Source organism: Paecilomyces variotii (genome assembly GCF_004022145.1).
Source record: "Paecilomyces variotii strain CBS 101075 chromosome Unknown C8Q69scaffold_1, whole genome shotgun sequence".
Taxonomy (NCBI): Eukaryota; Fungi; Ascomycota; class Eurotiomycetes; order Eurotiales; family Thermoascaceae; genus Paecilomyces; species Paecilomyces variotii.
The window spans coordinates 658,967-679,058 of NW_021167140.1; the positions used below are offsets into that span (position 1 = coordinate 658,967).

Sequence of the window (20,092 nt, forward strand, 5' to 3'; positions counted from 1 at the left end):
CGACCTCCACAATACTGTCGATGTTTCCGGATTCAATTACCTAGGACTTACCCGAAAGATGCTGATCAATATCAGTGGCCGCTAGAGGAAGTGAGATGCTGCACCAATGACCAGAAATTCCGGCTTAGCTTTTTGGGTCCGTCTTGACCTGCGATACTGTATAAGTATTGGCTTAGAGAAACAGGGGTGGCCTCTGCCTCCACGACGTGTCTCCGTACTACATGGGCCAAAGGGAGGCTCGGGTTAACGTTGAGAGTTGTTCTAGAGTCCGTCCGACTGGAGACCGTCGCCATATGAAACTGATACTATCACGAGCGAAGACGTCGTATCTATGCTCGTGAACTAAACGTATTGGTCTTCAGTTCTGCGGCGTAGAGATCTATCTACAGTTCAATGTCGAGTGCCGCATAATGATCTAAATTATGACCAGGCTTCTCCGGTCCCGCCAAAAACCCCAAACTTTCCCCTGGAAACAGACTAAGCAGCAGGCATGACTCGTGGACAACTACGCCGTATAGTGTGTATCCCTGGTACTAACCCTGTTGATCGGTTGACAATGAAAAGAAGTCTGCTCTGTCTGTCGGACACTTCATATCTTAAAGTCTTTGTATCAGAGAGACAGACTCGCAAGAGAAGGTCAATGGACTTTACTTATTGCAACGAAACCAGGGATATTTAGTCATTGGTCCTGTGAAGAAGCACTGAACATGGCCTCGTCAGATGCGCCTCCGGGTGTTGACCTCAATGAAGACATCAGATGGACTATTCTGGGTCCCGTGATTACTCTTGTGATCCTGGCGACAGCCGCAGTGGCTTTACGAGTTGCTTCGAGAAAAGTCTCGAACTTGCAATTACAATGGGACGACTATCTTATTATGGGAGCACTGGTGCGTGATTTGCCTGCTTCCGCCATATTTAGGGTTTTTGGGACACTGACAAGTTTGTTTTGAGGCAGGTTTTTGCATATGGAACCTGTGCTCTTACCATCGTAGGTACGAGAGATATATCGAACAACCAGGTACTGCTAGACGATATGTGCTAATTGAAATTTCTAGGTTGTTATGAAGGAATTGGTAAACACATTTGGAGCCCGAAAGTAAACTTGACCGCGGTCTTGCAGGTGAGTATAAGATGTTCAACACCCAAAGCTGAGTTGAGCAGTCTAACAAATATGGTTGACAGTGCCTATGGGCGTATGAGTTCCTTTATGACACCATAATCCCATTTATCAAATTGTCGATTATTCTATTTTACCGCCGTGTCTTCGACGTGCCGCGCTTCCAACGGGTTCTCAATTGGCTTGCCGTTCTGGTCATGGGCTGGTGGTTGGCAATTCTCCTGGTGGTCATTTTCCAATGCATGCCCTATAGCTATTTTTGGCTGCAGTATACCGATCCGACGGCAAAAGGAAAATGCATAAATACAACCCAGTTTTATATCGGCAATGCTGCGGCCAGTGTGGTAACTGATTTTCTCATTCTGTTCTGTCCGATTCCAATGGTCTGGGGATTACAGATGCCTGTGGCTCAGAAAATATCAGTCTTGGGTATATTCGCTCTCGGTGGTTTGTACGTATTCATTCTAACTCCTCGCCCTCAACTTCCAAACTCATGTTGTGTATTTAGTGTTTGCGTTGCTGGAACGGTACGGCTATACGCTCTCACACTGATCAACAAGTCATCGGACTTGACCTGGAGTCTGAACCAGACCTTCATTTGGACCTCTGTCGAGCCCTGTATCGGAATCGTGTCGGCCTGCCTGCCGACACTCCTTCCCCTTATTCGCCGCTGCTTTCCCAGATTCTTCGGACGCAGCAACCACCAGGACTCAAAGCCGACTTACGAGGCCGGTGCCGCAGCCAGGAGCAGGGACCAAGGTGGTGACTTTTACCCTCTTCACAACGGTCCTAAGCTGCGACCTGAGGATGAACTAGAGTTGACGACTAACATTGAAGGAAGTGACTTTCAACCACAATACAGTACTGAGGATGGAATTGATCGCTACAGGGGCATCCATGTCAAGCACGACATTGAATGGAAGGCATCAACTGTTCTATGAGCAACTCTAGTTCTTGTTCACCTATCAGTCATGTATTTCTATCCAATATTAAAATCCTAATTTCTTGTAAGCCATACTTGTTATTGAAATCAGGACAGTGGTCCTATATCTAAAGAGTGTTTTGTCGCCTATAAATTGGTTCAAATTCAATAGCATGTGGTCTATCGATAAAGTATCGGAATCTCTGACTTGAATGAAGCTGAGGAATATTACCTAAGATAACTTAGTTGCATCCAGAACTCACATTGGTTAAACAATGGAAACCCGAGAGAATGGTTCTCTATTTTTGGCTCTAATCCCATTTCTCTATTGGGGCTGGGCCTGATGCGTTTTAGCAATTACAGCTATGCTAATGAGATGAGCTCGACCAAGACGACTGTATCATGGAGATTACAGATGAGAAGTTACCGGGGACTGTACCCGTTGTTGCTGGATTATAGCATCGCACGACGGCTCCCATCATTGAGGCACCACATAATGTCCGTGTGGGTGAGGACCAAAAAAATGGACACTGCATTGGGCCCCGACTAGCTCCTAGTAATCTATCTAGCGTTAACCTCTGCTTATCCCACTTGCGGTTATTGTAGGTTAGGTATTTCCCCCATACTAAAAGTAACCATGGCTACTTAGGCAACAATAACGCGTGGAATTATGCGTACAGTATAGGCATCGCACAAGACGAGGGCGGTGCCCAGTACTCATTTTTGGGATTTTGCTAAATAGTGATCCAGTCCCACTTCAAACGTCACCTTATCTATACGGAGTACTTAGTACCACTTAGTAGTACTTTGGTATCTACGGCTTCAGCTGCGCCGCCGTAGGAAAGGCACCCCGAGAGCCGATGACTAGGTAACAAAACCTCGCTAACTAACTACTTGGGCCCTCTCGCTGACGTTGAAGAGCTGCAAGGGCTTCACTGCAGTTGACCGGTGTCGCTCCGGGAGTCCGGTCTGTCTGTGCCTTTGCTTCGTCCTCAATCAGTTGCGTGGTGTTCAAGCTTGAAGCTCGGAGCAGATTGCGGCAAGTTAACTGCCTCCGGAGTCCGGGGAGGTGGGTGATCGTCCAGCCAGTAGCGCGTATTTGGTTCAATATTCTCCGGGACAGACACTGCGCCTCAAAGCTGGTACAAGCTAATTCTACTAAAAGGACTTGGCATACATCTCTGTGCCCTTTGCCATCGGAATTTTGACGATTTTTACGACCCAGGCTTTGTCCCGACCGATATCGAATGGTTTAAGAAGTACGAAGAATTAGACAAGGTTCGGAGGCCAGAACAGTATAACCGGCATCATAGTCGGGTCAAGAGGAAGTGCCCTGCAAAGGAAGAAAAAACACTTCTTTTGGTTGTAAACAGCGGCAGAAGCCTTATTGTCTGTCGGATCCGGCAAGGGTTGAGATTTTTGCGGCGACTGCTATGTTTTATGCTATCTATATTGGTTCGGGATTTTAGAACAACCCCTGACCCTGAAAAGCTGTCTGGAACCCTTAGATAATATCCTGTATTTGGGTGGGATTATGCCGCATGCCGGAGAGCTACACAGCTCGAATCCCAACCCCAGGCGCTGACCTTGTGACTGAGATCCTCGTTGGTTTCACGATTGATTACAGATTTACCTTTCCACGAAGTAAATCACCAGTACCACTTGATGCAGAGAACAATGTCGCTGAACGAGTGACGAGTATTAAATGATCAAGTACGACATAAAAAGTAACGCTATATCCCGAATGACAGAATTCTCGGTGCCAATATACAATCTCCAAGGATCTGTTGTGTTTTTAAGAGGATGGCTAGGATATTTCCAGCATGTACCTTTATGAGCTTCTATAGCGCTGTAGCCACCCAACCTCAGATAGTATGCCTATACCAACCGAACGTAAATCCTATTTACTTAGGCTCGCCCAAAGAAAGCAGGTGAAGAAGTCCACGTTTCTCCAGGTCTTGACAGAGTTCCTTTTTAGAAACAAATCCCTCTCCCGGGAGGATTGGATTCGCCTTATCACAGCTTTCGCCATTGGGCTTAGCGGTTGTCGCCTCGCTGTCGGTGCGAGATACGACTGACAGTCATAGGCCATCGGATAATGGGAATTGTTTCGATGGGGGTTCTCGCTTCATCGTCTCTATAACCCGGAAGTTATGCAACTCCTCTAGAGACAATGTCTCTTGATTCTCACAGGCTACCTTCGAGACCTCGTATCTTATCGAAAAATCGCCATTGGTAATTGAGGACCTCGTGTTCAACGATGATTTATATCAACCCGGGTCGGTTCGCCGCTTCCTTTTGTTTTGTTTTGTTTATTTATACTACAGGAAAACATTTGTATAGAGATAATGAAATCAGTTGACCTCGCAATGCGACAAGTCTAAAATCTCAAATATGCCCCTCTTTAGATCCGCCGTGTTCTTATGGGTGGTGATCTTCCTCTTGGCATAGATTAAGTTCGATGACGAGCTTGCTCATGTCCATTGTATCATGCAGCAAGGTGACTCGTGTTATTCATGAGTTTTATCACGAGCTCGACGCTCTTGATGGCGTCATGTCAGAAAATCCATTCTATTGTCTATTGTATTGTCTACACCCCTGTTCTTTAACTTGCTTGCCACTGCTGTTGTATATGCGTTGTGTGTGTCTGAGTTAGATTCGTTACCACGTTCCTTGTCGATAATAATGGCTGCTCGAATTGAAGGTTCAATTGAAGACCGCGCTGTTGGTGTTCTAGGTATGTACTGTACATACATACATCTTGGACAATCTCTCTATCACCGTTTGTATTCTACGATTACTAACTGTATCGTTCAGGTGGTGGTCAATATGGCCGATTGCTCAGCGAAGCCGCGAGTCGACTGTCTATACCCGTTCTGGCCCTTGATCCCTCCCCAGCAGCTCCCACCAAGCAGATCAGCGCCGCATCTCTCCTCAACTCGTCTCTTACACATGTTGATGGCTCTTACACCAATCCAAACGACATTCATTCTCTAGCTGAGCGAGTCGATGTCCTCACAGTCGAGATCGAGCATGTGGACGTACAGGCACTCTTCCAGATCCGTGACAAATATTCCACCACTGGCGGTAACTTAGGAAAAGGCATCGAGATATTCCCGTCTCCAGAAACGATCGCAATTGTTCAAGATAAGTTGCTTCAGAAGCAGCTCTTGAGGAAAGCAGATATTCCAGTTGCTGATTTCATCGACCTTCCGGATCCAACCGTTGAGAGCGTTTCCCAAGCAGCCAAGACACTTGGCTTGCCACTGCTACTCAAATCTCGCAGGCAAGCTTATGACGGTCGAGGGAACTTCTTGATCCGTGATCTTGACGACGTTCAGCTTGGCTTGGACAAACTCAAGGCTCCGCTCTTTGCTGAACGTTACGCGACGAATGTTACCCATGAGGTCGTCGTGGTCCTCGTGCGTAATGCTAAAGGCGAAATTCGAAGCTATGGAGCAGTTGAGAATGTTCATGCTGGAAAGATTGGCCATCTTGTTCGCGCTCCTCTGAGACAGGGAGGAAAAGACGTAGCCATTCGCGCACAATCGATAGCAGAGAAAGTTATCAGTTCACTGCCTGATGGTGCCGTCGGCGTATTTGGTGTAGAGTTCTTCCTGTTAGATGACGGCAGGTGAACATACGACCCCTGATCATATTAATACTAACATTGGAATGAGCAGGAGCATTATTTGTCCATGAGATCGCCTCTCGTCCACACAGCTCTGCTCACTATACCGTCGAAGCCTGCGAGACATCGCAATACGAGAACCACCTCCGTGCCATTCTTTCACTTCCACTTGGCAGTACGGAATTGAAGGCTCTCTCGGCCGCAACGTTAAACCTGCGCAGCACGCCTGAGACCGCTGAAGAAGTTCGTTCCGTCGTCCGCAGGCTCTTGAGACTCCTGGGGCCACTTTGCACCTATACGGGAAGAAGGAGGCACCAGGAAAAGCCGATTCTCCCAAGGGACGTAAGATCGGCCATATTACTGTGGTTGGCCCCTCCGATGCGGACGTTAATGATCGCATCCATAAGATCATAGGATCCTTCAACAATGACCCTCTTGTTCCAAAGCCGCTCAAGTCTCATCCGCTGCCGCTCGTGTCGGTGCTAATGGGCTCCGACTCTGATCTGCCTAGTATCCGCGATGCAGCTCGCATCCTAGATCAGTTCAAGGTGCCATTCGAGACTCGTATCGTCTCTGCCCATCGTACCCCAACGCTCATGAACGACTTTTGCAAGGAGGCTGCTTCTCGCGGCGTCCGCGTCATTATCGCTGGTGCTGGAGGCGCTGCCCATCTCCCAGGAATGATAGCATCTGAATCGAACCTGCCCATTATCGGTGTTCCCGTCAAGGGCCCCACGCTTGACGGTGTCGATTCTCTTCATTCTATTGTTCAAATGCCGGTAAGTATTATATCATCCCCACGCGGCGAAATTTGGATGGAAGCTGATGTTTGGTCTAGAGAGGAGTTCCAGTCGCTACTGTTGGAATTAATAATTCCACCAATGCAGCCTTGCTTGCGATCCGCATTCTCGCTATCACTGATCCAAAATATGCCATTGCGATAGAGGAGTACAGAGCGAATATGGAGCAAGTGGTGCTGCAGAAGGGAGAAAGACTGAATGAGCTTGGCTGGACATTGGATGGTGGGAAATAGCCGTAGCTTACGAAAGTAACAAAGAGCACAGACTTCAGAGAGAATAATGCCAAAGATTTAGTCTTCCACTAAGTATGTGGGGTAACTATCGAAACAATAGGATCTTTGTCCGGTTAAGCTTCGCCCCAAAATATTCGGAAGTATAGGTTAAAAACACGCAATCACTCGTGCCTTCATTGTCACAACAGATCCAATACATGGATCAGAAATAGAATAGTTTTGAACCTAACCTAACGCTAGAGAGATTCCATTGCAATGATTTGAGAGAAGAGCGGAAATGTTCGTATACAATAGGTTGAGCAGAATTCATTGGTATCTTCGCGAATTCAAAGTTCGGGATAACATGCTGTCAGAGAATGTTCTAAAATAAACTAGCAGTATCACGACTGTCATTAATTCTTGAACCCATTCACCCCCTCCTTTATCTGCCACACGGGCTCATAATACCAGCGCGGCACAGGACGCTCGCTGCGCTCAATAATGTCTTCGAAGTTCTGGTTGACGAGCAGCTTGCCATTTCGGAACACTGGACGGAGTAGATTCTCCTCTCCTTCCTTGAGATCCTCCTTTCGGACAGTAGTGTATTCGCCATCGCGGATCACCAGTGCTTGTCTGCCGCGTTTCGAGGTCTTCGCAGAATCAGACTTTGGCTGCTTATAGATATCTCTCCATTCGCCGTCTATTTGGACTGCGTTCGCCTTCTGAGTGAAGGCAAGCGTGTCACGGTTGATGTACTGGAGCAGACCGCCGCCCATGCCCAAGTAAATATTGTCGGCGGATAGGCCGCGACGATCAAGCTCGGCGTAAATTCGCTTCAGAGAGGGAATGGTAAGGCCATCACCCTGTGCAGCTCGAATGTAGTCTGGAAGGACTTTGTAGCCTTTCGAGTTGGTCGTCGACCCGAACTTCTCAACAAGACCCTCAATCGTCTCGGAAATCACTGTTGGTGGATCCCCGGAGTCAGGTCGCACTAGGATAACGCTGCCTGGTCACGCGAAGTTGATCAGTAATTTGCAAGAATATCTAACTAGTAACTATGGCGCGAGGCCTCGTTATTTGTTGCTTACCACTGTTGATGACCTCATCCTTGAGTTTGGTGCCGAATATCTCCTTGACGGCATTCTCCAAGTCGTACGAGTCAGATACAGCCACAACGAATGGCCAACCCTTGTACTGTTTTATCAAGTTCGCGTGGGCGTCAACCTCGTGGTCCTTTCCCCATGCCGTTACCGTCGAGTGTTCCGAGTTAGGTTGGGAAATAGCAGGGTTGAGAGCGTTGTAATAGAGAGTAGCCGCGAGAGATCCGGAGATGGTGTTCGTCTGTCGGAAGTTGACGAGATGCGCCAGTCCCCCCAGAGCTGCAGACTCTTGGGAACTCACTCCACGAGCACCATAGTCTTGCAAGACGTCTCGAAGGATTTCCGGGTGATCCGAGGTCTTCTCCAGTGCTTCGCGGATGAGCTGCTTTGCAAGCCAACTCGTCGTTCCAACAGAAGTAGAGTACCAGACAGATCGAAGTAGAGCCGTTTCAATGAAGCTCGTCACCCAGGGATACTTCGGATCTGTATTGACGATCTGAACGAGGACGTTCTTGATGGGTAAGACCGTCCCCTCGGGAACTGCTTCAATCTCCACAGGGAGATAGCCGTTGTGCTCATTGACGATCCCAAGCCAACCTTCCCTGTTGAATGGAATTTGATGCTGACGCGTGACAATCTCTGCCTCGTCGATATCATCAATCGTGATCGGGCGGAGCAAGTGCTTTTTGATAAAGGCTTGTAGACCAACGAATAGATGGGCCGGATATTCGCCTCCGCGCGACTCTATGTAACTGGAGACATGCGTTGTGTTCGGAGGATAGAGATTCCAGTGCGAATGTTTGTAGGTGTCCGTATTCAGGATGATATTATCGAAGTTGGAGAGTAGTCTGGGAGACATCTTTCCTATCTAGACAATGTACTTGGAAAAGAATGAGCAGAACCAGTCAGTCTCTTGTGAATAGGGGCAATCTACTGGGAAAAGGTGCTTCTTCAAATAGTTCATCTTGCTGTCGCATGTTAAACCAAACGTCAACACCATAACTCATGGCGTGACTATAAAGTTCCGAGCGATCGGTGGTGGATAGAATGTCGTAATACGAAGAGTGCATCAGATCTTCTTTTGCTGATGGGCCTATTGACGCGTTTCATGCGTAGTCTACGAGAGGAAAACATCGTTCCTTCGTCCCTCTCACGGAGATTATCGATTTCTATGATGGACAACAATCTGATCTTGATTATGCATAATCCAGATAAACGTATATATGTCTATATAGGGATAGAAATCGTTAGATAGTACTGTGATGGAGGCTATAAGGACAGATAGAGTTTGAAGAGAAGCTACTCTACAAACCTTAGAGCATGTGGTCTATAGTATAAGATGCGCAAAAATGAGAGTAGATACCACGGATTCAATCTTCATAGACCCCGATCCTGGGCGGCAAGATGGGGATGGAGAGCCAACTACGTGGTAGCGTTGCCATGGTAGTTCCCCAGTGTCGGGAAATTGGAAGTAATTGCTGTCAATCATTGTTTCCACTAAGCTGGTTACCGAGTCAGATGTGCAGCTAGATGATTATCGGACTTGAATCACGCCATTCTGCAGCGTTTTCGTGAATGCTTAACTCAGGAAGGTTCGTACTGTAAGGACTCGGCTGTGCAGAACAGTTCCCCTCTCTGTAATAGGTCCTAGTTTGAAACTAAGCTACTTATCAAATCCCGAGTCAGGAAAACTGTTTGGGAAGATGTAGAGGTTGAATAATCTGGAGATCAAATCACGCAACGTCCCATCGAGGTTGCGCATCGCTTTCCTATCTATGGCAGAAACAATGGCTTTCTGCAGATAGACTGAACTTTATTGTTTTCCAGATAGGCGATATGTTAATAACAACAATTCGTTGAATGACAAATTACATAGAAACCTTGGGAGGCGAGCATGTTACCACGGATCCTTACAGTTAGTAGCTAGGGTATCGCGTGTGTTCCTGGAATTTTGGTCAAAGTATTCCCAGCCATGATAATGACTTAGAGGAAGTGATCCTATCCGAATTTCTGATCTACGCGCTTTGTTATATGGTCAATTCCCATTAAACATTCTGGCGTGGTTGCTGCGAATGTGGAGCGTTCATACAATTCTTTCACTCATCAATATTTCACTTCTTTGTCTGCTGACAGAGTGACATTCTCTGACGAATAAGAGGGAAGAATAGCTAGGCAAAGGCATTTCTAGTTTGAAAGATTCGAGATACTCAATGATTTCACTTTCGAGGCTGGATGCTAACAAAGGAGATTCACATATTCGGCATACTCATTATTTAACAAAGATATTTCCATTGACGATGGCAGTGAAGCCTTTTGGGGAATGTTCCTACAGCCATTCACGTATCTATCGGTAGGAGACGACCAGTTCGATTGCTCACGCATGAATTCGAGGGTATAAATTATCCACCTTCTCTGCACTAAATCTAAGAAATCAAGTCCACGAAAAGGTTTGCCTCCATTTTGTTCCACAATGTCCGACAACATCCAGGATAGGCTTTGTGATGTTCTCGGGGGGTCTTTGTCTCTCCTGGATTCCTTGAAAGGGATACTACCATCCATGGAATGGAAACGCAATGTCCGCGTCGGAGATGATGACAGCGCAATTATCATTAGTGCCGGCATCGCGAATAAGTTGACGCTGTGCACTCTCGGTGATGATTACAGCAACTCCGACATTGCGCGCCATCTTTCTGAGATATACGATTTCCGGTTTGATGAGAAGGTGATAGATGACTATAGAAACCTTAAAGCAGAGGGCACCGACGAACAGTCCGATATTTCAGGCATTCACTATGATTCTGGTGAGGTCCCAGTCGGACTGCTGAAGAAAGCCCTCGCTCTGGGGAACGAAGGGTTCAGTATAGAGTTTTGCATCGAGTACTTCCGTGCAAAGTATGGCGTGACCATCTCGCCAAACTCCCTGGAACAGGCTGTCTATGACCTCAGAACTATAATCGCCGAGGAAGCAAATCGGTTTGACAACGAAACTCGCGCCGGGCTTGATTCCCTAATCATACACAAGCAAGAGCTCAATGAGGATGGGGCAGGCGTATCTGAAGAGTCCCAGCGTTACCTCACCAGATTGTTCGTGGGAGGAATTGCCAATTGTGAAGCCTCGACTCTGAGGTTGTCAGGCGGTCAATTTGCTGAGCAAGGCTATGCGACCAATGCAAACGACATCGTCCTGAAAAAGCGACAAGATCTTGAGGAAACAATCCGCGCTATTAAATCAGGTCCTAAGCCAAGCATGGTCACTTCGAACAATAACAATGCTTCCACATCGTCCTCTGAGTTTTCCGACAGACTCGATAGCCTTCGCATGAAGATTGCAAGGTTGATGAAGAGCAAGCAAGAACGATGATTATCTTGCGCCTGTCGATAGACCGAGGCTGGCAACCAATGGAGCATACACTTCGATGCAAGGTCCGGATCAATTCCGAGTTGACCCCGCGCGATCGCATATTGTTAGACAGAAAATGAGCAAGAGCAAGAGATATTGCCTTTCTCGGTGTAATGCGCCTCCAGAAGCAATCTGAGAGGTCGATTTGGGTGCCATTTACGGGCAGGGCGGTATGTACCCGAGAAGCTCAATAAATCCATAATACAATCAATAATTCTTGTCAAAGGTCGCCTGATCCTTGCCTCGTTCATTTGTATAGTCGTAGTGAGGAAAGTAGTTTAGCGATGTCTGTCATCTTGTGGATAGTTCGGGCTGCGATAGTCTTTCGAGTAAGCTCTCAATTCTTCTATTGCCGCCGGTCATCGCATCCTCGGTCCTCTTGTCTCTACCATGATCCCCAATAATGACAACACGAGCCACTTCGCCGTTATTTGAAATCTTGAATCGCCCGACACGTCCATCTTCCCATTCTAGACGTACGTATCTCGCTTCGAGTGAGGTGGGAGACAACGAGATTATACCAAGTTTGTTGGTAGGCACGCCTTCATCGAATGACACTGGTTGGGAAGGGTCAGAACGCGGCAATTTGAGTCGTTCTCGCAACCAGTCGATAGCATCCGAGCGTAAGTGCCACGCGACAAGTTCCTGCCTTAAGTCGCGAACAAACGCAGAAAGGTTCTGTTTCCTCGTCTTTGAAGCTCGTATCTCGTCAACTTCACCATCCGCTCCTCTGGGGACCACGGGTAAATATCTCTGCTCCAGCTTCTCCATCGAAATAAATGCAGGGATTGTATGACGGTGTACGCGGAGCCGTTTCCCATCACCCTTATCCCGTTTCAGCAGGACATAGTACGGTTTGGAAAATCGTCCATCGCGCCTGCAGATATCAATCCTAATCCCCAGCAGATTTCGAGAGTCCGCGTATGGCGATGGATCGGTGAAGGGAAAGGTCGTGGCTGAGAACGCGATCCGGTGATGGTTAGACTGGCTGTGTTTTCCTGCGCCTAGCACCAACGGGGAGATCTCATGGTTGTCTGCCGGAGATATGTGGTTCTGGATATGTTTCTGAACGAATTCAGAGGCAAGGAGACTGTTTGAGAGCAATCTTCGTCTCTTCTGCATAGACCTTACTTAAACTCATTGTCAGGATGCGGTCGCGCAATGTGGATTACAACAACTCACTTTCTTCTCGAATAGCGATTATTTCAGCATCCTCTGTCGCTGTAGAGGCGTCGCTTTGCGGACTCGAGGCCATAATTGCGGGTAAACAGTAAAAGAAACACTACTCTTTCGACAGTTTGCGCCGGCGACAGACGCGCCCCATTTGTTATGGTCGATAAGATAGGAACACGGGCCATAGGTACCGCACGTGACTTCAATGACACCCTAAAATCAAGGCGTCAAACGCATCCGGATCTCAACTTTGATAGTTCATAGCTTAGGTATCTACAGAGTTCTTTTAAGGTAGTAAAAGGCGAATAAATATATTGGATATGAGGCCCAAAATCTCTTGATCTGAGAATCACCAAGTTCGGCTCTTCAAATAATTAAGTAGCCTCAGGAGAGAACCCCAACATAACAATGGTAACAACAAAGACTGCTGCTTCATTTCTTGCATTCTGTCTAGCTGGACCTTTTTCTGTGTTATCAGTTCTCAATTTGGCCAGGATTTGCTATCTTGCTTTACTTCATTCATATCTGCGATCATTGTAACCACCAATCAGCTCGACAGAACCGTCCTCTCTCTTCTTCTTTTCATAGATGTCGGGATTCAACTGAACAGTCTGCTTCGCCTTAACCCACTCAGCCATAGTAACTGGCTTATCGAAACGTGGCTTCACACCCGCTTTCTGAAGGACTGGCGAGTCATTGATGGGATACAGGACGGTATCACTGTGAGGTCGCGCGAAATATAGCAAACCTGTCCGATCATATTGCCATTGGTCCTTGGGAGGAGCCACCACACGATGAATGGAGCTCTTCAGATAGCCACCAGTCAAATGCGAAAGTGTGTCAGCCAGATTAACCGTAATAGTTCCGGGCTGCGCTGACACGTATGTCCATTTCCCATCTTCTCCCAGGATCTGCAATCCAGCAACGGGTTGGCGGAATAGAAGCGTCAGGGAGCCCAAATCGGTGTGGCCGCCGGACTGTCCGTATCCGCTAGCCTCATGCTCCTCCGGAGTACGTTTGTTATAGATCATATAACGGAAATGATCCTCGCTTCTCTTCTCGTATGTATGTTGCTTAACGAGGTATTCCTCATCTGGAAGCTGTAGCACGATAGCGAATAGTCGCAGCAGAGGCAGAATGACATTCGAGTGCAGGGCCTTTGCGAATATCTCTATCTCCGGCAGGTGGGCTTTAATCAGGTCGGGATGATTGTACTTCCCCTCAAAGTCCTTTGTGAACTTGGCGAAGTTGTACATTTCGGTGTTGTCTTTGACCTTTCCCACGTTTCTCAGACCAGCGCGCCGATAGCCATTATAATCCGCATTGGCATAGTCGACTTGATATTTCAGCTTCTCCTCAACAGGCAGTGCGAAAAAGTTGCGCGCCAGTGTGAATTGGCGATCGACTTGTTCCTGTGGGAGACCAAAGTTCTTGACGTAGAAGAACCCGACATGATGCACAGCGTGCTCCAGCTGCTTGGCTAGTCTCTCCTTGCCACCAAGGCGATCGAACTCCTTGAGATCAAGGGTAACTAGTTCCGCCCATGGCAGGTCCTCCTTTGTTTCTGGGGGATGGACATAAGGCTTCAGGTGGCTGAAATCATACTGCTCGGGGTTTTTGACAGAATCAGCACCACTTAGAGTGGGCAGTTGCGCCGTTTCAGTGAGAGTAGCTGACATATTGTGTTCGCGGATAGAGCTTGAGTTCTATACGAGTAGATGTGCTGGAGTTTATTCCCAATATATCCTAAACAGCTCTCTTGGTATCAAGAGACCTTTATATAGGGAGTACCTCGTATTAACCTTGACCAGGTATGTAACCCGAGGTTTAAGCGATGAGCTGATATCTCTTCACGAGTCTTCATATCCCCTGTTCATACTTTCGGAGTCTTTCCGCTGCTGTATCCTCATAGGGGGGATATTTATAACCAAATGACACCATCGTAACGACTGTGATGCAATCTGGATGATAACAATGATTGGACAAGCAAGGGATCTGGGCTCTCTCCGCGCCAGATGTTTGAAACATGAGGGTCAGCCAAGAATCGAGATATTAGATAGCTGATTGATCACCTGGGCCGTTATCATCGATGCATAGTGCATAATCACAGGGAGAGTGAGAGAGCCTATGACATGGAAATAGTTTCCCGACGTCTGTTTCTCTGTTGGGACGAGAATGCATAGCGGTATACTGCCAGCGACTGATGCATATCTTAATCCATGGAATCCAATTAAAGCAACGGACTCATTTTGTTTGCTACCCCGCACTTATAGAACGCTACATGAATCACAATCTCACTCGTCGAGCCACAGAAAGAGGTATACGAGTAAGATCAAGAGGACCTATTTAATGTAAGTTTTGCCGCAATCCATCTACAGAATAATAGTCTGCAATATTATTCTTCTCATATCTCCATCAAATGCGGGGTATAGATATCTAGACTCGAACTCGTCGGAATCCCTGTCAGATCTATATTCCTGTTGACGGCATCACGCCATATCATGCCGGATTGCGAAGTACAGCGCACCATCCGATCGCATTTCGTTATCGAGCGCTTAGATTCCGAATATCGATAGTTCTGTGGACCATTTATCGAGCCTAAGATCTGTTTTACCGATAGATCGCTAGTACAGTATGGCATACCCAAGGATCAAATCTGTGGCTATTATCGGCGCTGGGGCGGCAGGTAACAAACACTTTATCACCCATTGATCCACATGGAATGGATAGATTTAACTTTCCCCAATAGGTGCTGCGGCTGCTGCTGCATTCGCAGCAGAAAATTACTTTGATACGATTCGTGTTTTCGAGAGACGCGAAACAGCCGGAGGCACATGGTACGGTGTAACATACTCCCCCATTAGACATCCCCAACTGATCTGATGGAATCCTAGGATCCATGATCCAGACCCGACTCCTCTTCTGAGGCCTCGGCCAGGAGCCCTGCCTACAGAAATTGATCCTCCTTTAGAGATACCAAGAGACCTACCTACAACGACACCTCCATCTTCCCAAGAGCGATATGAGAAAACACCGATTCATGAAGAACTCACGTGAGTGATATACTGGAATCAATTCAAATATCCATGCTAATACAGCTTTCCAGGACTAATGTCCCTTCAATTGCAATGTCATTTTCAGACGTTCGATTTGCATATGGGCCATTCATTCCTCATTGGGTGGTTAAACAATACATAGAGAGCTACTTTTCTAAGCACCACACTGATTCACTATTGGTACTAAGTACTACCGTTGAAGATGTGACCAAATTTACCAGTACTTCAACTGGAGCTGACAAATGGTCGCTCACTCTAAGACGATATGATCCTGTTGCTCAGGTTGACGTGTGGTGGAAAGAAGAGTTTGATGCTGTCATATTTGCCAATGGACACTACTCTGTGCCATATGTCAGTACTCGATCTCACCTAACATACATTCAGTATGCTAACGTTGTTCTCCACAAGGTGCCCAAAGTGGACGGCTTGGAGGAATATATACAAAATTTCCCCGGCCGGGTCATCCACTCCAAATCATATCGATCCGCTCTCAACTTCAGGGATAAAAGAGTCCTCGTGGTTGGAAATGCCGCATCAGGACATGACGTTACTACTGCTCTTGTGAAAACAGCGAAACATCCAGTCTATCAGTCCAGAAGATCTCCTTCTCGATGGGATGGCGACAAGCCACCGCCTGGAATCGAATGGAAACCTGTCGTAAAGGAATATCTTCCGAACGGCGATATTATCTTTGACGATGACACAGTTCTATCAGATATAGATACAGTCATCTACAGTACCGGCTACAGAGCTTCTTTTCCTTTCTGGAACTCCCACGCCAATGGTGGCCCCATATGGGATTACCGCCAGGATCGTCTTATTGGGAACTATCTCCATATCTTCATGAGGAACTTCCCGACGCTAGGGATCGTCGGAATCCCAAGAACGCTAACTTTCCGATCCTTTGAATATCAAGCTATCGCTCTGGCACGGGTCTTTTCCGGACGAAATGCCGTCGCGCTTCCGTCAAGAGAACAGCAAGCGAGGTGGGAAGAAGAGCGCTGGAATCTCGTCAGTCGAGAAAGGAGGAAGTTTCACGATATCCCATGGGATAACGGCGAGACGGTTACGTATTTGAATGAGCTGTTCCATCTGGCAGGTCTGCCGTTGTTGAGTGGTGAAGGCAGGTACCCGCCGATCTTGAATGAGCAAACAAGATGGGCTATCGAGCACGTCAAAAGGTATCCGGAGCCTCGCCATGATAACAATAAGAAGGAGGAGGAGGATCGATGGACGGTCGTCCACCCTGCTGCGTATAAGGATAGTTTGCATTTCATTTGAAAGGAAACTGTTAGTCTCACATAGCATTGGGAACTTTCCAAGAGCTTACTGTATTTTTGATCTGGTGCCAGTATTATGTACTTTTCAACTCATTAAGCAGTCCAGTATCCAAACGGAGACCGAATGATCTTCATAACATAAATTTATTTCGTAAAGAAGATCAATCTAGGGTACCTAGTCACATGTGGTGTATCCGGAAACATATAAACTATCGGAAGCAAATGGAGAATCACGAAGCTCGCTGGTATGTAGACACAGGAGAGAGGCATGTAAATGAGAAAATAAGAAACAGAAAGCGTCTGGGCGATTAGACGCGAAGGCCAGGAACACACTTACTCTCATTTATACTTGGCATTTGCAAGGCTCGAGCTGCTTTAATATCAGGGAACAAAAGGAAGTTTGAATTGTATCTGCCTGAAATAGATCGGCTACCGATATCTATTATTGCCAACGAGGTTCATTTGAGCAGTTAAAGCTCCCCTGGTCGATACAGTACAACACTTGCATTGTGTAGCATATGTGAAGGTAGCACACACCACGCCCGCCCCTCTAAGTAGGTACGAGACAACCGCCATATCTCACTCAGCTACATACACTCGACCAACGAGCCAGCCAACCAAATTCTAACCACTATCCTCCGAAACTATATTTTCATTACTCACTCCTCACCTGAATAAACGACAAGCAACGAAAATCCATCATGTCTCTCAAGGTCTACACAGTTACGACTCTCGGCGCACCACGCAACCATATCGGCCTCTTCGTCGAAACATCCCCGCCCAGCGGCTCAGGTCAATTCTTCAATGTCGAGGGAAACGTTCTGACAGGCATGGAGTACATATCAAAACCGCATCCCAAGCCAGAGACCATGCCAGAATTCGTTGAGAAGCAGTTCATCGGTGAAGTGGATAAAAATGAAGTCGGGAGGCTCGAGGATGTTTGTCGCAGAGTGGAAGTTCCGGGGGCGCAGTTACGGTTGAATGGGACGCAGATTGATGAGATGAAGCCGCTGAGAAGGTGTACGGAGTGGACTAAGGAGGTGGTGGATTTGCTGTTGGAGGAAGGTGTGGTTAAGAAGGAAGATTCAGTGGCGTCTACTGCATGAATTGGAAGCCAGTGTCAGGACTAGCAGGTCACACATGAGAGCTTTCTCAGGGGCTCTCAGTTAATAAGAGAGAATTGAGGGAAGCCAGGACCGCAAAAGAACATCGAAAGCGGGTAGTGCAGCTTCAAAATAGTGATACATGTGGATTAGGCTACCAGCTTTCAAATAATACACTTGCATGAATTCTAAACTTGCCAATCAAAGGCATCGGCCTCGGACGTTTACTCTCGAGAAGGAAACAATCGCCAGGCTCTGAGAGGAAGGCTCTGCAGCTTGAGGGCTGCAGGTTTGATGAATGACCAGAAAGTCACGGCACCAATAATCACACATAGAATGTTGGTGATATAATATCCATCCCGAGCAACATGACACGAACCACCTCCGTCAAGACAGCGGTGCTTGTCTGCTTCAAGAACGCAGGAAAAGGGCGTCGTAACAAGCGGACCCTTCAACTTGTCCGGTGAGGGCGCAGTACTCGGAGGAATACAAGTAGCGCTCGTGAGCGTGTCAACAAGCTTGAGAATGAAGAACTTGGGGAATGTGCCACCAAGGTTTGAGACGCTAAAAACAGTTAGCTTAGGACTCTTCAAATTGTGTCAGTCTGGTAACTTACGTTGCTAATAGTGTCATATAGGTTCCTCCAATGATAGGATCGGCGATGCGCGCGTGGAACGCAGAGATCGCCACGAACATGACGGTATTCATAAAAGTGGACAAGACATGCTCGCCAACAACCGTCAGCAGGTACCAGAATGGAACATCAGGACCAGCCGGGTAGATCAAGACAGTCAACTGCGCGACAACTGCGGCAATGAGTCGCCCCACAAATGCCCAGCACCAGAGTCTCATGGGAGTGTACTCAGTCGACCATTTTCCAGCATAGTATCCCAGACCAATCTCGAAAGGGAAATCAATCAGGACCACTAGTGCCATGTTGTCCTGGCCGAAACCCTTCTCGAGCAACTTCAGACTAGTCACTGCATCATTCGCCTGGAAGCCAATTTTGGCAATCAGATGGATGATGATAATACTCTGAATGTTCTTGAGCTTGAGGACACTCCACATGCTCTTGTAGACCTCGACGATCCCGTCGCGATCCTTGGTCTTATCTTCCTTCTTCATGATGGCCAGACCAACTGTCACAATCAAGTATGCCCATCCCCAGAAAGTAAGATAAGAACCAAGGGACAGCAGGCCCGTATCTTGCGGTTCAGCCCGGAACCATCTGTTTGCAAAATCCTTCGAATTGAAGGCCAAGAAGACGGTATATGACAGGAAATGGCCCGCTGTAAGACCAACAGTCTGGGCCGTCGAGGCATAAGAAATGTTCGGTGGGGAGAGCAGGGTAATCGCCCAGCCGTCCACAGCGATATCCTGAGTCGCACAGAGGAAGACCAGAAAGAACCACCACCATGTGAAATTCCAGACCCCAGCTCCGCCATTTGCTCCTGCAGCTGCCATCATACCCTCAATATGTCGTCCTAGGTAGATCATCGCCAGTCCAGAGACAGTCTGAATGGGTGTAATCCAGCTCTTCCTCCTGCCGAACTTCGGGCTCCAGACCGCATCCACGATCGGACTCCAAAGGAGCTTGAGGGAATACGGGTACGATGCTAATGAGAAGACACCGATCTGCCCGTAGGACAGATACGGCTTCAGCAGGAACGGCACAGATCCCGAAGCCAGACCCATTGGCACACCCTGCAAGAAGTAGAGCAGACATAATAGCAAGAAATTCCTCCTATCCTGCTCTGGAAGTGAAAAAAGACTGGTATTCGTCATACCAGGCGTCTGGGGTGTTCGTGGCGGTTCATCATCGAGACTAAAATCGGGTCTCGACATCAACCGCTCTCTCTGCGTTTCGGACGAAGGTGGTTCAACGGAGCCCTTTCTCCGCAACTCGATATGGGAGTCCATGCTGCCGTTCGCCTGGCCGTTGTGGCCCGTCGCGACCGTCAGCCTCGGTGAGGAGCGAGTTTTGGTTTGGTTGCGCGTCTTGGCCTTCATCTGTATCCGATTGGGATCTGAAGACTCGTCGAGGAGCGCTTCTTCGACGTCGTCGGTGCTGTCGAGATCGTCCTCGTCGTCGGAGATTGAGAAACGAGAAGGATCAATGAGTTCGGTGTCTCCTCCTTCCGCGCTATCTCTGTCGCGGTCTTGTCCACCACTGCCCTTGCTTCCTAGCGTATCAAGTTCCACTGCTTCCTGATCAATACATTCCTCGCGAGTGCCGTGACGATTGTCGTGCTGTGCAGTGGGAGCACGGAGGGGTTCAGAAGCCACGGTGGTTGCGAG

The 20,092-nt window shown here is 47.7% G+C and overlaps 9 protein-coding genes across 9 annotated transcripts; 5 read left to right on the plus strand and 4 right to left on the minus strand.

Moving 5' to 3' along the window:
* Positions 1-707: 707 nt before the first annotated feature.
* Positions 708-2,089, plus strand: C8Q69DRAFT_511601 (hypothetical protein; the record flags this gene model as incomplete). Its single annotated transcript, XM_028633269.1, has 5 exons — positions 708-887; positions 920-992; positions 1,056-1,120; positions 1,183-1,568; positions 1,626-2,089. 5 exons carry the CDS (start codon positions 708-710, stop codon positions 2,056-2,058), a joined length of 1,137 nt encoding a protein of 378 aa, XP_028488677.1. The 3' UTR covers positions 2,059-2,089.
* Positions 2,090-4,724: 2,635 nt separating this feature from the next.
* C8Q69DRAFT_489419 (hypothetical protein) lies at positions 4,725-6,835 on the plus strand (the record flags this gene model as incomplete). Its single annotated transcript, XM_028632107.1, has 5 exons — positions 4,725-4,776; positions 4,857-5,669; positions 5,723-5,925; positions 5,976-6,449; positions 6,509-6,835. The coding sequence occupies 5 exons, from the start codon at positions 4,725-4,727 to the stop codon at positions 6,701-6,703; spliced, it is 1,737 nt and encodes a 578-aa protein (XP_028488678.1). The 3' UTR covers positions 6,704-6,835.
* Positions 6,836-6,937: 102 nt separating this feature from the next.
* On the minus strand, positions 6,938-8,650 carry C8Q69DRAFT_410681 (nicotinate phosphoribosyltransferase). The gene is made up of 2 exons (XM_028628297.1): positions 7,771-8,650; positions 6,938-7,688 (listed from the first exon to the last, which is right to left on the minus strand). Exons 1-2 carry the CDS (start codon positions 8,639-8,641, stop codon positions 7,096-7,098), a joined length of 1,464 nt encoding a protein of 487 aa, XP_028488679.1. The 5' UTR covers positions 8,642-8,650; the 3' UTR covers positions 6,938-7,095.
* Positions 8,651-10,252: 1,602 nt separating this feature from the next.
* Positions 10,253-11,143, plus strand: C8Q69DRAFT_502579 (hypothetical protein; the record flags this gene model as incomplete). The annotated part of the gene is made up of 1 exon (XM_028632406.1): positions 10,253-11,143. The coding sequence occupies one exon, from the start codon at positions 10,253-10,255 to the stop codon at positions 11,141-11,143; it is 891 nt and encodes a 296-aa protein (XP_028488680.1).
* A 165-nt stretch (positions 11,144-11,308) lies between these two features.
* C8Q69DRAFT_8903 (Cenp-O kinetochore centromere component-domain-containing protein) lies at positions 11,309-12,479 on the minus strand. Its single transcript, XM_028634139.1, has 2 exons — positions 12,365-12,479; positions 11,309-12,312 (listed from the first exon to the last, which is right to left on the minus strand). The coding sequence occupies exons 1-2, from the start codon at positions 12,435-12,437 to the stop codon at positions 11,474-11,476; spliced, it is 912 nt and encodes a 303-aa protein (XP_028488681.1). The 5' UTR covers positions 12,438-12,479; the 3' UTR covers positions 11,309-11,473.
* A 119-nt stretch (positions 12,480-12,598) lies between these two features.
* C8Q69DRAFT_9069 (gibberellin 2-oxidase) lies at positions 12,599-14,184 on the minus strand. The gene has a single exon (XM_028634157.1). It carries the CDS (start codon positions 14,032-14,034, stop codon positions 12,871-12,873), a length of 1,164 nt encoding a protein of 387 aa, XP_028488682.1. The 5' UTR covers positions 14,035-14,184; the 3' UTR covers positions 12,599-12,870.
* A 372-nt stretch (positions 14,185-14,556) lies between these two features.
* Positions 14,557-16,906, plus strand: C8Q69DRAFT_449583 (dimethylaniline monooxygenase (N-oxide forming)). Its single transcript, XM_028629377.1, has 6 exons — positions 14,557-14,706; positions 14,788-15,041; positions 15,105-15,192; positions 15,250-15,408; positions 15,462-15,762; positions 15,820-16,906. The coding sequence occupies exons 2-6, from the start codon at positions 14,990-14,992 to the stop codon at positions 16,690-16,692; spliced, it is 1,473 nt and encodes a 490-aa protein (XP_028488683.1). The 5' UTR covers positions 14,557-14,706; positions 14,788-14,989; the 3' UTR covers positions 16,693-16,906.
* Positions 16,907-16,927: 21 nt separating this feature from the next.
* Positions 16,928-18,102, plus strand: C8Q69DRAFT_8950 (hypothetical protein). The gene has a single exon (XM_028634144.1). It carries the CDS (start codon positions 17,393-17,395, stop codon positions 17,795-17,797), a length of 405 nt encoding a protein of 134 aa, XP_028488684.1. The 5' UTR covers positions 16,928-17,392; the 3' UTR covers positions 17,798-18,102.
* Positions 18,019-19,804, minus strand: C8Q69DRAFT_395270 (acetyl-coenzyme A transporter 1-domain-containing protein; the record flags this gene model as incomplete). Its single annotated transcript, XM_028627685.1, has 2 exons — positions 18,019-18,358; positions 18,411-19,804. The coding sequence occupies 2 exons, from the start codon at positions 19,802-19,804 to the stop codon at positions 18,019-18,021; spliced, it is 1,734 nt and encodes a 577-aa protein (XP_028488685.1).
* Between the last annotated feature and the right edge of the window lie 288 nt (positions 19,805-20,092).